A 13,907-nucleotide genomic window follows, 5' to 3' on the forward strand; every position below is an offset into this window, starting at 1 on the left:
GGTAATGCACCATATTAAAGAGGACTTTTTAAGAGATAAAATGTATATACCTATCATAATTACTAAAATGTAACTTAAAAGATTTTCCTTACTTTGAAGTCCTGTTGACTTTTGGTAATCCTTGTATAATTCCTTCATTCTTAGGGAGCAGTCACATACTAAGAGTGGGAGGGCTCAGCCATACCATAAATCAACCCATTGGTGATGTGACTGTGTCGTCTGCTTTGGGGTACTATCAACATGATGGGTGCATGGTGGGGGTGGACAGCAGCAGGAGGCGACATTGTTGCCATTTGGGAAAGGATCCCAATATGGACCTTCTTCATATATTTTATGGACTAATCCAGTGTTTTACTTAGATATTATAGTAGCAAATGATTTATGATTTGTTGGAATATATATCTGATAAGTTATGAAAGAGCAAATTTAACTCAAATGTTCTTATAGTTTATGAAAGACTTTGTTTATTATGGTTATAAGCCCATGGAAACATCAGTTGGCTCAACTGCTGGTTGTCTACACTTCCCTGTTTCATAGGCCATTGTGCTGATTTTTGCAGTTATCCTTGTTCATGCTTGCTTTTTCAGCTGGAATATCCTCTTGTTTATCATCTTATTGTTCTGTTGTGAGCTCCACCAGTAGTTACTTATCACCACACCAATTTGAACATTTATCCAATTGACTCATATTAAGAAAGGCATAATCAGTTGAAAAAATCTGGTCACAAAAGTGGTGGTGTGACAGCAGCCTGTGGCTTTACTGGATAGTTGGGAGAGAGTGGTGTGGTGACACACATGGGATTAACAAAGTTCAAATACAGCACCAGGCAGCCAGCTGCATTATTTACATTGTGTTTATGATTATGCTAATGTATTTGTTATTCAATCTATCATTACATGTATTATTATACATTACACTATTGTAACTTCAGTATGTATAAAATGCTTTAATTATGAAGTTTTCCATATGTATATGTCTGCCAGGGTTATCAACTTAGCTCACAAGCATCCCCAAGGAAGAAAAGGGAGTGGGTTCATTTGTGGTACCCAGTGGCTGGGGATCCCCATCAAAGGGAAGGGGAAGATGGTAAGGTTGATTTATAGTACAGCTGTCACCCCCCAAGGAAGCTTAATTCTCAAGGAACACAAAGCCTTAACTAAAGCTCTGATCCCACTATAGTACTGCCACCTTTAGACCATTTCCCTAATTAGCAGAGAATGGATAGACTTAATGGGAAATTAATTCATTCTTCTTACTCAATTCTTGGGACATGCAATTAGAGAAGGGCAAGAGCAAAACATTTTGCAAGAATATAATGGAAAAAAAAAGTTTTGTGGGTACATCTGTGTATGAAAATTTACTATTCCAAAGTAACAAATTTACAATTTCTCATATTCATTTCTTCCCATTTAATACTCAGGGATAAAAATATTCCAAGTTTGATGGAACTGATGCCTTTGATCAATTGCTGGGACACATGCAAAGGCAACACAAACTTACGATTGCCAAGGAAAATACATCTTTTCCCTTAGATTTCTCCAAAGTACCACACTACTGTTTCCATCCCTTAGAATGCTTCAATGTATTTTCAGTGGGAATGGAGAGGCCACCTAAATTCCACATCTAGTCTTTTGCTTCACTGCTTCTGTCTAACATCTAACAAGGTATCAATACTGTTTGACATTCATCAGGTTCAAAAATTCTTCTGTATGTACAATTAGTTATATAGAAAAGATTATTATCTTAACAGTCTGATGTTATATGTCACTATATCTTCAAATTTAGTCAGGAACTGAAGTCAAGAGCTAATCTGAGTTTTAATTTGACCTTATGTTGTAACGTTGTTTTAACTCATCCCTTCAGTGCAGCATCCTTGAAAAGAATAGCAGTTTGGCAGTGACTAAAAACAAACTCTCAAAATCTTATTAATATGCTTTTCTTTGATAGTTAATTGTCCACTCATCACATTCAAGTTTTACCTTTAAATTCTAGATTTTTTTGTTTTGTATTTCATTACAGTCATTACCCGTTTTATCAACTTACTGCATTATTTGCATAGGGTTTCAAGATTTGTATATTTATATCTAGTATGGTATTTGTTATGTATGCTCAAGGTGTGAATCAACCTCATCCAACCAGAACACTCAACTTTCTCTTCAACCTCAACAAATGGTGACCCCTGGACAAGAAACTACTCTTCAGCAATGGAAGAAGATACCAAGCCCAGCCTCTTGAATTCCTTCAAGAGGGAGGTTTCAAGACACTTATCCACCAATTTTTGACCACTGCTTTGACCCTTTTAGGGACTGGCATTTCAGTGGGCATTTTTTTTTATTAGATTTTTGTTGCCCTTGGCCAGTATCCTTCCTACATAAAAAAAAAAAAAAAAAAAAAAAAAAAAAAAATGCAAAACCAACCGTTTCCACCGTCACAGTGAAGCTGTCACCCTTCTGCGCCAGTGAGGCTGCATCATGGTTTCGGCGAGCAGAAGTTCAGTTCCGACTGAGGAAAGTTACAAGCCCTCAAACCAAGGCCGACTATGTACTGGAAGCCATCCCTGAGACAATTTTTCCTCGCATCACAGCATGGCTGGACAACCAGGACAAAGATGTCATCGACGACCTCAAGCAGTATCTCCTTCAAAGAGTTCACGATCTCCGTCAGCACCTGGCTCCGACGTCTTCTAAATCTTCGTCTAACACCTCTGGGAGACACCACAGCACATGCAGCATGGAATGAGATGCAAGCTCTAGCTACACTACTTGAACATGACTCTACTACTGGCAAACCACAGCGGGTAGACTTGCTGTGGGAGCTGTGGCTGCAACGTCTTCCCTCATCTGTGAGAGCTGCCCTACACGAAGCTGATGACTGCCCCGTGGAAGAGCTCATAAATAAGGTGGACAATCTTATCAATACCGCAAAAGCGTCCTGTGCCCCCGACACTATCTGCCCTGCCTTAGTTGACAACCTTCCCAACACCAATGCTGCCAGGCCACCTGTTTGCAAGTGGCTGCCCGACAACCAGACGTGCAACTGCAAACCAGGAGTTTCCAGCCAACATGGACAGCATGGACTGTGCTACTACCATCACAAATTCGGAGCTGGAGCTTGCAAATGCACCCCAGGTTGCCAGTGGCCAAAAAACTGTTAATGAGGCCACCACTGACCACAGCAGTGGCCTCTTCGGACCCCAAGCCTGGGAATATCAATGCGCTTGCTTTACCAGCCTCTGGTTTCTTCATCACAGACATCTTATCTGGCCGTAAGTTTCTGGTGGACACAGGCACTTTTTGTTTCCTGTTTCCAGTCACAGCAGAGGACAGAAACTGCCCTTTGACACACTGATTAGACATCAAGCTCATCGCAGCCAATGGAAGTACAATTCCCACCTACAGCACCCGCACCATCCCTATCCAAGCAGCCGAACGCAGCTTTTCTTGGGATTTCGTCATCGCTGATGTCAAGACGCCTCTCCTAGGAGTGGATTTCCTGAGTCATTATGGATTGCTCATTGATGTTGCCAACCATAATTTGCTGGATGTAGCAACATTCCGCTCAGCTCCTCTTGGCTCCCACTGCCGACACACAGAAATCTGTTCATTGAGAATAGATATCCTTTACGACATGCTCAGACAAGAATTCCCTGAAGTATTCCGCCTAGAACTCCATCAGCAGCATGGTCACTCATCAAAACATGGAATTTTCCACTACATCAAAACAACGGACCCCCCCAGTTCATTCCAAGTTTAGACAGCTATCCCCTGAAAAACTTCAAGCAGAAAAACAAGCTTAAGCCGACATGGAACAAATGGGCATGTGTCAGAAAGCCTCAAGTCCATGGGCATCTCCTCTTCACCTCGTCAAGACAGCTGATGGCACCTGGCAGCCCTGTAGCGACACTACAGGCAACTTAATCTTTTTACAGAACCAGATCACTGGCAATTCCCAACATGGCAGACCTTATCTCCAATCGACATGGGGCCAAGATTTTCTCCAAGCTTGATCTCCTGAAAGGGTATTTTCAAGTTCCAGTTTACCTCAAAGACACCCAAGACAGCAGTCATCACACCCTTTGGGACTTGCACATTCAATTACTCCACTTTTGGTCTTCGAAATTCAAGGGCAACCTTTCAGCACCTAATAGATGGCATCCTCAGAGACCTTCCCTTCTGCACCTGCTATGTGGACAACATACTGATCTTCTCCAAGAACTCAGAGGAACATCTCCAACATCTCCGAACTGTTCTGCAGCAACTACAGGACAACGGCCTGTTTGTGCATCAGAACAAATGCCAGTTTGGCGCTACATCAGTGGAATTCCTTGGACACCAGATATCATCCACCAGTGTCTCCCCCCTTTTGGGTAAGGTGCATGCTGTTTCAAAATTTCCTTGTCCCACCACCATCAAAGGACTCCAAGAATTCATCGGTATAGTAAACTACTACCATTGCTTCCTGCCGAACATTGCCCAGATCATGGAACTGCTCTACAGTTCTCTCGTTGGCAAACCAAAAGAGCTGGAATGGGGACCAAAACAGGAATGAGCCTTCAAGGACACAAAGGCTGCCCTCACCTCAGCTACAACTCTTTCCTTCCTGTGCCCCAGCACTCCTCTTACACTGACCACAGATGCGAGTTCTGTTGCTGTTGGAGCAGTCATCGAGCAGACCATCAAGGGTACGACACAACCACTGGGATTCTTCAGCTGGGAACTCCGGCAAGCAGAAACAAGATATAGCACATTCGACCATGAACTACTGGCTGTCTACCTCGCTGTTCACCACTTCAAACACCTCCTAGAAGGAATCCCATTCACCATTCGTACGGACCATCGCATACTGGTTCATGCTTTCTCCAAACAGGGTGATGCTTGGTCAGACCAACAATGGCCAGCACCTCTCCAGCATTGCTGAGTTCAATTGCACCATTGAATACACCCCAGGAAAGATGAATCTGGTGGCCAATGCCCTCTCAAGAGTGGAAATAAACTCAGTCTACCTCGGAATCAACTATGAAGAGATAGCAACTGCTCAAGAGAATGACCCTGAGACTGCAGCCTACCGCACTGACATAACGAGTCTGCGATGGGAGGATGTTGCCTTCGGAGACAGGGGCCATACCATCCTCTGTGATGTTAGCACCGGTTGTCCGCGACTTCTCATCCCGGAGCCCCAACACAGCAAAATCTTCAATGTTGTCCATGGTTTGCCACACCTATCTGGATACTCAACTGCCCATCTCATAAAGGAAAAATTCATTTGGCACGGAATGAATAAGGATATAAGGCAATGGGCCCAATGCTGCATTACCTGCCAGACAAGTAAAGTTGGCTGCCACACTGAGTTGGGGATAGGAGACTTCCACCAGCCCAAGTGTCATTTTGGACATTCATGTCAACATGGGTGGCCCCCTTCCACCATCAGATGCCTCACAGTACCTCTTCACCACTACAGAGTGTTCCACACACTGGCCAAAAGCAATACCCATGACAAATGCTACCGCACGAGATTGCGCTGAGGCCCTCTTACATGGATGGATCAGCTGCTTTGGTGTTCCAGACGACATTACTTCTGACTGGGGCCATGCCTTCATCTCTCAGCTGTGGACGTCCCTGGGAGAGTTGATGGGGACAAACATCCATTGCACCACGGCCTACAATCCAGCAACCAACAGCATGGTGGAGCGGACCTACCGCACCCTAAAAGCTGTGCTGATGGCACACTGTACCTGACCAGATTGGAAGGCCCAACTACCCTGGGTCCTCCTTGGGATGCGGTCATCACTGAAGGAGGGACTGCATGTTTCCCCAGCCGAGATGGTTTTTGGAGAAGCTCTTGTTGTTCCAGGAGAATTCTTTCCATCATCCAATACAGCCGTTGATGACAACAATCTCGCCAGACTACGGCACACCGTGGGCACACCAGTCATGTGTCCAAACACACAAGACATCACCTCCATGATACTTCCCCAAATCACTAAACTCCTCTAAGTACGTCTTCATAAGGTACATCGCTTACAAACCACCCCTCACTTGCCCTTACTGGGGACCCTACGCCACCCTAGAATGTAACTCCGTAGGCATTTTGCATCAGTATAGCCAGAGGCAGTGACTGGGTGTCAATCAACCACTTAAAACCTGCCTACCTTGAGGAAGAGGATTCCACGCCTATATTGCCACTTGTTGACAACCCAACTTCTACCTCACACCACCTGAGTGCATGTCCTCCTGCACCATCCCCTAAAGATGGACCTTGCCCCACCTCGTCCTGCACTGGACGGCTCATCCAACAGCCTGACCGTCTTGACCTCTGACCAGGCAAGGACTCTCTTGTTGGGGGAATATTTGTAATGCTGTTTTAAGTCATCCCTTCAGTACAGCATCCTCGAAGAGAACAGAACAGTTTGGCAGTGACTAAAAACAAACTCACAAAATCTCATTAATATGCTTTTTCCTTGATAGTTAATTGTCCACTCATCCCATTCAAGTTTTACCTTTATATTCTAGATTTTTTTGTTTTGTATTTCATTACAGTCATTACCCATATTATTCACTCACTGCATTATTTGCATAGGTTTCAAGATTTGTATATTTATATTTGGTATTTGTTACATATGCTCAAGGTGCGAATAAACCTCGTCCAACCGGAACATCAACTTTCTCTTCAACCTCAACAGTGTCAAAGAGGTGTCATTCATCCAACTCATAACTAAGATGTGGGAACTGAACAAAGATCAGTCAAGCCAGAGCATCTGAAGTGCTGTCTAGTTAAAGTATCAACCAGTCCTCTGTAGTGATGTGCACATGAGGTGAACCACACATTTTTCATGCTGTTCTTACATTCCCTGCAAATTTTACAAGACAAGATTTAGCAATAAACATCTTTAAAATGAAGAGTAACTGAAACATTTCAGCAATTAAAAGGATTTATGCACCTGATATACATATACTGCATTAAGGACAGCTTCTTGTGGGAGTAGGTCTACAATGGAATGTGTGTAAATGCTTGCTGCATTTACTTTTTCTCCTTCAAAATAATGTTACTGAGGCTCTTCAAAAAATGCAATGAATCATAAGAAAAATGGATCCATTCACTATTGACAGCAAACAATGTCATGCCAAGACTGAAAGAGGAACAATGCATTCTGTCTTGGTCAGAAAGTGCAGTTACTCTAATTTCATTGCCTTGAACTTGATGAACATGTCATGATTTTCACTCTCTGTAAATATCAGTCCTTCCCACATAAAAAAAAAAAACCTAAAAAACATTTTCACTTCTCACTAGCTCTTTAATCACAAACAAAAATGCATGATTCTCAAGTTTCCAACTCTTCAAATTCTTCCTTCCAATAATGAAATCAAACAACTGGTCAAAACTGAACGAATCTTTAATGATACTCATTACATGACGTACACTGCCACAAAGAAACTTCCTCCACAGGACTGCGAGAGTTTGTCGTTCCTGCTAACAAAATGTTTCTGAATGAGAATTGCAGTACTTAATCCTTTTAGGATTGTATTGACATATACAGTCTGAGTTACGAGGTAATGAGTTACAAATATTCAGAGATGCGAAGTCTATTCATAAAATGAAATTGAGCTCTCGATATTGTTCCCTTTGCTAACCAAAAGTTCAAATTTGACACTGTGCACCATATTTACCTAGTATACCACTTTGTCACTACCCACACAGCACAGCAGCATAGCAAAGCTGCCCACCACCCAAGGACACAGACCCTGTAGCAGTTTATTTTGAGATGCTAGTTTAAAATATAAATTTAATTTAGAAACTTATCATATTGCACCGCAGTGAGTCTGGCTTGAGATTCCACAGCATAGGGATCTCCACCAGTCAGCTTCTGAGAGGCATAGGGATGGGAGTGTTGCACGGCATGGCACAGAAAGTCTGTTCCATTACATTAAGTCCCCGAATAGGCAAACATACCTGTTTTATTCTTTCAGCCAGCCATATTAATAAATTATATAAATAAAAGTCAAGTATACTCCAAAAAGAGAGGGAGAAAGGGAAAAATGTGCATGAGAGAGAGAGAGAGAGAGAGAGAATGTCTCATAACTCATGGCTACACCTACTGGACTTTGGCTATACCCACTCTAAAGTCCACCAATAGGCAAACAAATTTGTCCTATGCTTTCCAACAGCCATCTTAATTAATAACATGAATAAAGGTATGTATAACCCAAAAAGGAGAGAGAGAGAGAGAGAAAGAGAGAGAGAGAGAGAGAGAGAGAGAGGCGTCTTATTTTAACCCGGGTCGTATGCCTGGCATGTTCAATTCTTGCGTTTGGCAGAAGCCTCAAGCCTGTCACCACTCAGTATTATCACATCACCCATAAGACAAGGTGTTTTCTCTCTCTCTCTCTCTCTCTCTCTCTCTCTCTCTCTCTCTCTCTCTCTCTGTTATCAAGCAAGCAAGCATTACATTGTTTGCAGAACATTGATACTGAAACGTATCTTGCTTGTAATTGTAACTCAAACACCCTCTGTACTGCTAAAGCAAACCTCCTCCTCGTCTTCTTCCTCCAGTATCTTAAAACTTTTAACTCTCATACTGATCAAAGCATGTCATGGATGGCCATTACCACATTTGCCAGCACATTAGACATGCTTTTTTTTCTTGAAAAAAGTATCTAATAATTACCCTGCGTCTAATACAGCCATAATACAGCTACCTAGGCCTGTATAACTGGGTTTATAGCTGTGGAATTGAAACAGTAGTACACTAAGCAAAAACATTGTAAAGTATAATATTACTACTAATAAAATTCTCTCTCTCTCTCTCTCTCTCTCTCTCTCTCTCTCTCTCTCTCTCTCTCTCTCTCTCTCTCTCTCTCTCTCTCTCTCTCTCTCTCTCTCTCTCTCTCTCTCTCTCTCTCCTCCCCCTTTCCTCTCCCTTGTCCCTTATCTCTGACATATAAGGAGAAGGGGAGGTCATAGGGTGGGAGATTTGAGACAAGACAAAAGAGGAAAGGACATAATCCAGGGAAGGAGAGTACATGAGTTAAGGAAGTTGAGGAAGGGTGAAGGAGGGTGATGGGAGGATAAGGAGAAAGTAGAAAGAATACATATAAGCAGCAAGTGAGAAGTGAGTGAAGAATTAGAGAGAGAGAGGAAGTATTGAGAAATTTTCTCTCTTTCTCTTTGTAGACACCATTACATCTATAAGGGATCAGGATGACAAATGACCCAGTCATTTACTTGCTTTAATGCAGTTAACCTGTAGTGACAATTTGACATCAGCATGAGGAATATTGAAACACAATAAAACATTCACATGCAATTAAGGCACAGAAGCATCATAAAGAGATAACATTCCATCATAATAAAGTGCAATATAATAACCAAAATACATAATGGTTTATGCCTTAACAAGCATTCAGCATAAAAGAAACTAAATGCAATACATGTATAATAATTCTTAGTGTATTTTAACATGTAGCAGTTACTTAGCTAATTAACCACAACTCAACACTTACGACTATGAGAGTCAGCATTTGAGGATCTATGGTTTATGGAAAAAGTCACAACACCTCTCTCTCTGATGACTGGGCACAATCTACTCCCTTCTGAGGCTGATGGACCAGATATGTGACCCCAGATGACCCATTCCTCTACAGAGTCAGCAGAATCCCTCCATGTCTTATCTACCCTACGCACCATGTCACCAACTTTACCATGTAAACACAACCCTCACTACTGCTCTACAGCTAAGCTCTCCACAGCTAGTTCCTCTCACACAACTTCACTTCTGCAACCAACTACTATATTTGATTTAATTTCCTTAATCTCTCACCACCAGCCTCACAGGACCCTGTGAGGCGACACAACTGGCAACTACTCTCTCTCTCTCTCTCTCTCTCTCTCTCTCTCTCTCTCTCTCTCTCTCTCTCTCTCTCTCTCTCTCTCTCTCTCTCTCTCTCTCTCTCTCTCTCTCTCTCTCTCTCTCTCTCACACACACACACACACACACACACACACACACACATAAAGAAGAGAGAGAGAGAGAGAGAGAGAGAGAGAGAGAGAGAGAGAGAGAGAGAGAGAGAATGGGGGTGGATGGGTGGGCAGGTGGGATGGATGAAAGGAGGGAAGGGGGAGGGCACACACACATGGTGTGCACAGTGCAATGCATCACATCAGATGTGAGGGCAAAACACACTCTTTTAGAGATTTTGGTGAAACTTTTGATGCTGCTGTCTCAGACATATCAAAAGCTTCCAATAGAGTCTGGCACAAAGCTTTGATTTCCAAACTACCCTTTTACAGCTTTTATCCTTCTCTCTGTAACTTCATCTCAAGTTTCCTTTCTGACCATTCTATGACTGCTGTGGTCAATGGTCACTGTTCTTCTAAATAGTTCAGGCAAGGAAGCCACATAACACCTAACTTCTGATCTCTCTAACATTTCTGACTGGGGCAGAGAAAACTTAGTATTATTCAATGCCTCAAAAACTCAGTTCCTCCATCTATCATCTCAACACAACCTTCCAGACAACTATCCCTTCTTCAGTGACACTCAACTGTACCCCTCTTCTACTTCTTCTGTTTTTTTACTTGTAGTCTAAACTTGAAACTCCACATCTCATCTCTTGCTAAAACAGCTTCTATTAAGTTAGGTGTTCTGTCATCTCTGCCACCTTTCCTTCCCCAAGCTGCTAACTCTATATAGGGGCCTTATATGTCCATGTATGGAGTTTGCTTCACATGTATGGGGGAGGGGGGGGATTCCACTCATACTGCTCTTTTAGACTTTTTTTTTTTCCATTAAATTTAACATGAAAATTTTTCCCTACAAAACATCCTGTAAAATAGGGGTACATCTTACGTAGAGGTGCATCTAATATGCCAGCAAATATGGTAGATAAAACATTACAGCATCCTAGGAGGCAGAAAATGTTGCTCTGTCAGAACTATTGTTTCAACAGAGAAATTAATGATGATGGGTAATAATTTCAATTGAAGTATAACAATCTCCTATAATGACTCAATGAACCAGTGAGGGTTCAGTTCTAGTGGATTTGGATTTCTGGAACAAAACTGTTCTCAGTTTTCCTCACATTCTGCAAGTCAGTCATATTCAAGAAGTGGTCAGATATACATACCCTGCTCTCTCATTCCAGTTAGATCCCAGCCAGCACTCACTTTGCATCAACGCTCCTTCCCAACCCACTACCACCTTGGTGGATATTCTAGCCAAACTCCAGCAAAATACTCTGTTTAGCTACCTGTGTGTCCGCCTAACCAAAGGTTCTATAACCTGGCCTTAGCCTGTGTGTGCTAAGTTGTCAAACTGGTCATTCAAACTGAATCCTCATTGGTGATTTAACTTGTGCTTGCCATACGTGTCTGCATGTTGCTAAAGCATCACAGAAAATGGCAACCACACATGGATGACTTAAGGTGATATGGCTGACAATGCTGTGGTAGTTCAACACTTCACACCACAGTAATCTAACCCCCTAGTAACAACCTGTCTTGTTATATATCACTCCTTAAACTTAAAATGGAGGATCTTAAGAAACCAAAACAAATGAGAGAGGAGCTCAAGGCTGGCATCACCACTCTCACCAAGGATCCTGAAAAAATCATTCATGCCACTGACACACATGAAGCAGTCTGGGAAAACAACTATTATGAACATCCTAGCCAAAATTCAGACCAATAATGAAAAGAATCTATGAATTATTAGATCCAACCACTCAGCAGAAAACAATGGTGGATATATTACATGATGATGAAATAAATGAAATCCTCACCAAACTAGAGGACACTCAGGAAAAAACCAAACCAGAAAAGTAAGGAAACCCATTCAAACTGCTCAAACTTAATTTACCTTCCTTTAATGGCAATCTGACCAAGTGGGTCAAGTTCAGGGTACTATATGAGTGCTCCATTCATCAAAACAATGATTTAATATCTATCCAAAAGGGCCAGCTGGAGGGAGAGACAGCACAACTGATATCAGGTTTCAAACTTGAAGCCTCAAACTATGAACCAGCCATCCAACTACTTAAAAGACAATTATGGCAGGAAAGAGGCTCAAGTATGCCCTGGTGACCAAACTAGCTAGCCTGCAAAAACCTAATCATGATATCACTAGCATCAAACAATTTACAGCAAGATATGAAAGCCTATATATAAGTCACTAATTGCACACAATATTAGTAGAGAAGAAATATGTTCCAAATTCCCCATAAATGATCTTCCAGCCCCTATAAGGGAAAACATAAAAAGGTGCTGGAAGAAAATGTGTTGAACATTGAGGAAACTTTGGACTGTCTGAGGAATGAAATATTTACTCTTAAAAATAATCTATCTATTGTTGAGGAGGTACATTAGATAGCTATAAAATAGGGAAGAAAAGCCTAAAATTCAATGTAAACTGTGCCAGAAATAAAATCATCCATGGCTTAAATGTCCCGAATATGGAAATCATGACACAAAAAGAGCTCAGCAATTAAGACTATGCAATGGATGTCTAGAACCTGGACATTGTACAAAAGGCTGCATAAACCCCAACATTAAAAACTGCAAGTACTGTGAGAAAAATACTACCATGCCCTCTGTGTAAAATAGGGTTGCCATACGTCCAGATTTTCCCGAACATATCCGGAAATCAGGTAACGAAATCTGCATCCAGGGGGATTTTTGAAAATCCCTCAAATGTCCGGAATTTCACCTTCCATCATTACTAACTGTTAAAAAATCACATTTATTAAATTTCCTTGGGTTGAAACGATGGGAGAGAGAGAGAGAGTTCACCGAGTGGCAGCTGCTTTGGTTTGGTTTTGGTCAAGACTCTGATGTGTATGGGTCCTGTATGAAGTTGGTGCTCGCAGCCTTCCCAACACCGCCTCACTTGACGTTGCGCTTGCGCCCCAGTCTTTCACCAGCTCTGATAGGGGTCAGTTTGGATTACTGTTTGCAGCTTTGTGACCTTGTCATTACAACTATTACTTGTTCTTGTCAAGATGCCCAAATGAAAGTGTAAATTCACTGCAGAGATGCAAAACAAACTCCTGTGCTTCAAAAAGGGCAGGGATGAGTGGGAAGCTGAGTGTTTGGTGTGTGTAAACCAGGAACATTTGTCTCACTGGCACATAAAGGCATTAATGACTTACAGTCACATGTGAGCTCTGAGAAACATAAGAGAGCAGTGCAAGAAGAGGGTTCATCAATGAAGATGACACATTATTTTGTTAAACCAGGAAGTGAAGCTGAATTCAAGATTATCAGCCATATGCAAAGGTAAATAAGTTGAGTTTCTTTTAATTAATTTACATGTTTTCCAGTATCATATCAGGACCATAATCAGGTGTTAGTGAAGGTGTCTGGAATTTTGATAGTTCATATATGGCAACCCTAGTGTAAAAAACCTAAGGCAACAAATACAACAGAAACAGAGGCCAAACCAAGGGAGACAACAACATTAACTTTAACAACTCCCAAGGAAAGAACTATCTTACCAACCTTAATGTTACCCCTCACAGGAAAAAGAGGAAAGATTACAAGATTAAGGGCCTTATTAAATCAGTGCTCACAAAGACCTTTGTTCTACAGTCCCCATTAGCCAAATTAAAATATAAATTGATAGGCAAAGAGAATGGCTAACAAATAGTCCCAAACTACAAGATCAACTTGAAATTGACAATGTTATATAAAAAAAAACAGAACCTAGTTAAGGTTTTAGGATTAATCTGGAAACCAGGTACAGACACACTTTCAAAATCAGTGATTCTAAGGATCCAGATAAGATAACAAAAAGATCATGCTTACATATGTTGTCAAGGATTTGATCCATTATGCCTACTACTCCTTGTGACAAGTTAAGAACATTTTTACAAGGCCTGTGGAAACTAAAAACATCATGGGACCAAACCCTACCT

General features: G+C 41.7%; 2 protein-coding genes across 2 annotated transcripts in view; both read left to right on the plus strand.

Moving 5' to 3' along the window:
• LOC135112394 (mitochondrial ribonuclease P protein 1 homolog) overlaps positions 1–961 on the plus strand; it is a 45,312-nt gene extending 44,351 nt beyond the window's left edge. Inside the window, exon 5 of the transcript XR_010274334.1 lies at positions 145–961. The gene's annotated coding sequence lies outside the window, so the exon portion shown is untranslated. The remainder of the gene's footprint in view (positions 1–144) is intronic.
• A 1,450-nt stretch (positions 962–2,411) lies between these two features.
• LOC135112393 (uncharacterized) lies at positions 2,412–6,652 on the plus strand. The gene has a single exon (XM_064026823.1). It carries the CDS (start codon positions 2,540–2,542, stop codon positions 3,152–3,154), a length of 615 nt encoding a protein of 204 aa, XP_063882893.1. The 5' UTR covers positions 2,412–2,539; the 3' UTR covers positions 3,155–6,652.
• Positions 6,653–13,907: the final 7,255 nt, after the last annotated feature.

This window comes from Scylla paramamosain, chromosome 23 (assembly GCF_035594125.1).
Source record: "Scylla paramamosain isolate STU-SP2022 chromosome 23, ASM3559412v1, whole genome shotgun sequence".
Classification (NCBI taxonomy): Eukaryota; Metazoa; Arthropoda; class Malacostraca; order Decapoda; family Portunidae; genus Scylla; species Scylla paramamosain.

Coding starts and splice junctions, on each gene's coding strand:
- LOC135112393 (XM_064026823.1), top strand. CDS start 2,540: ATGTACTGGAAGCCATCCCTGAGACAATTTTTCCTCGCATCACAGCAT.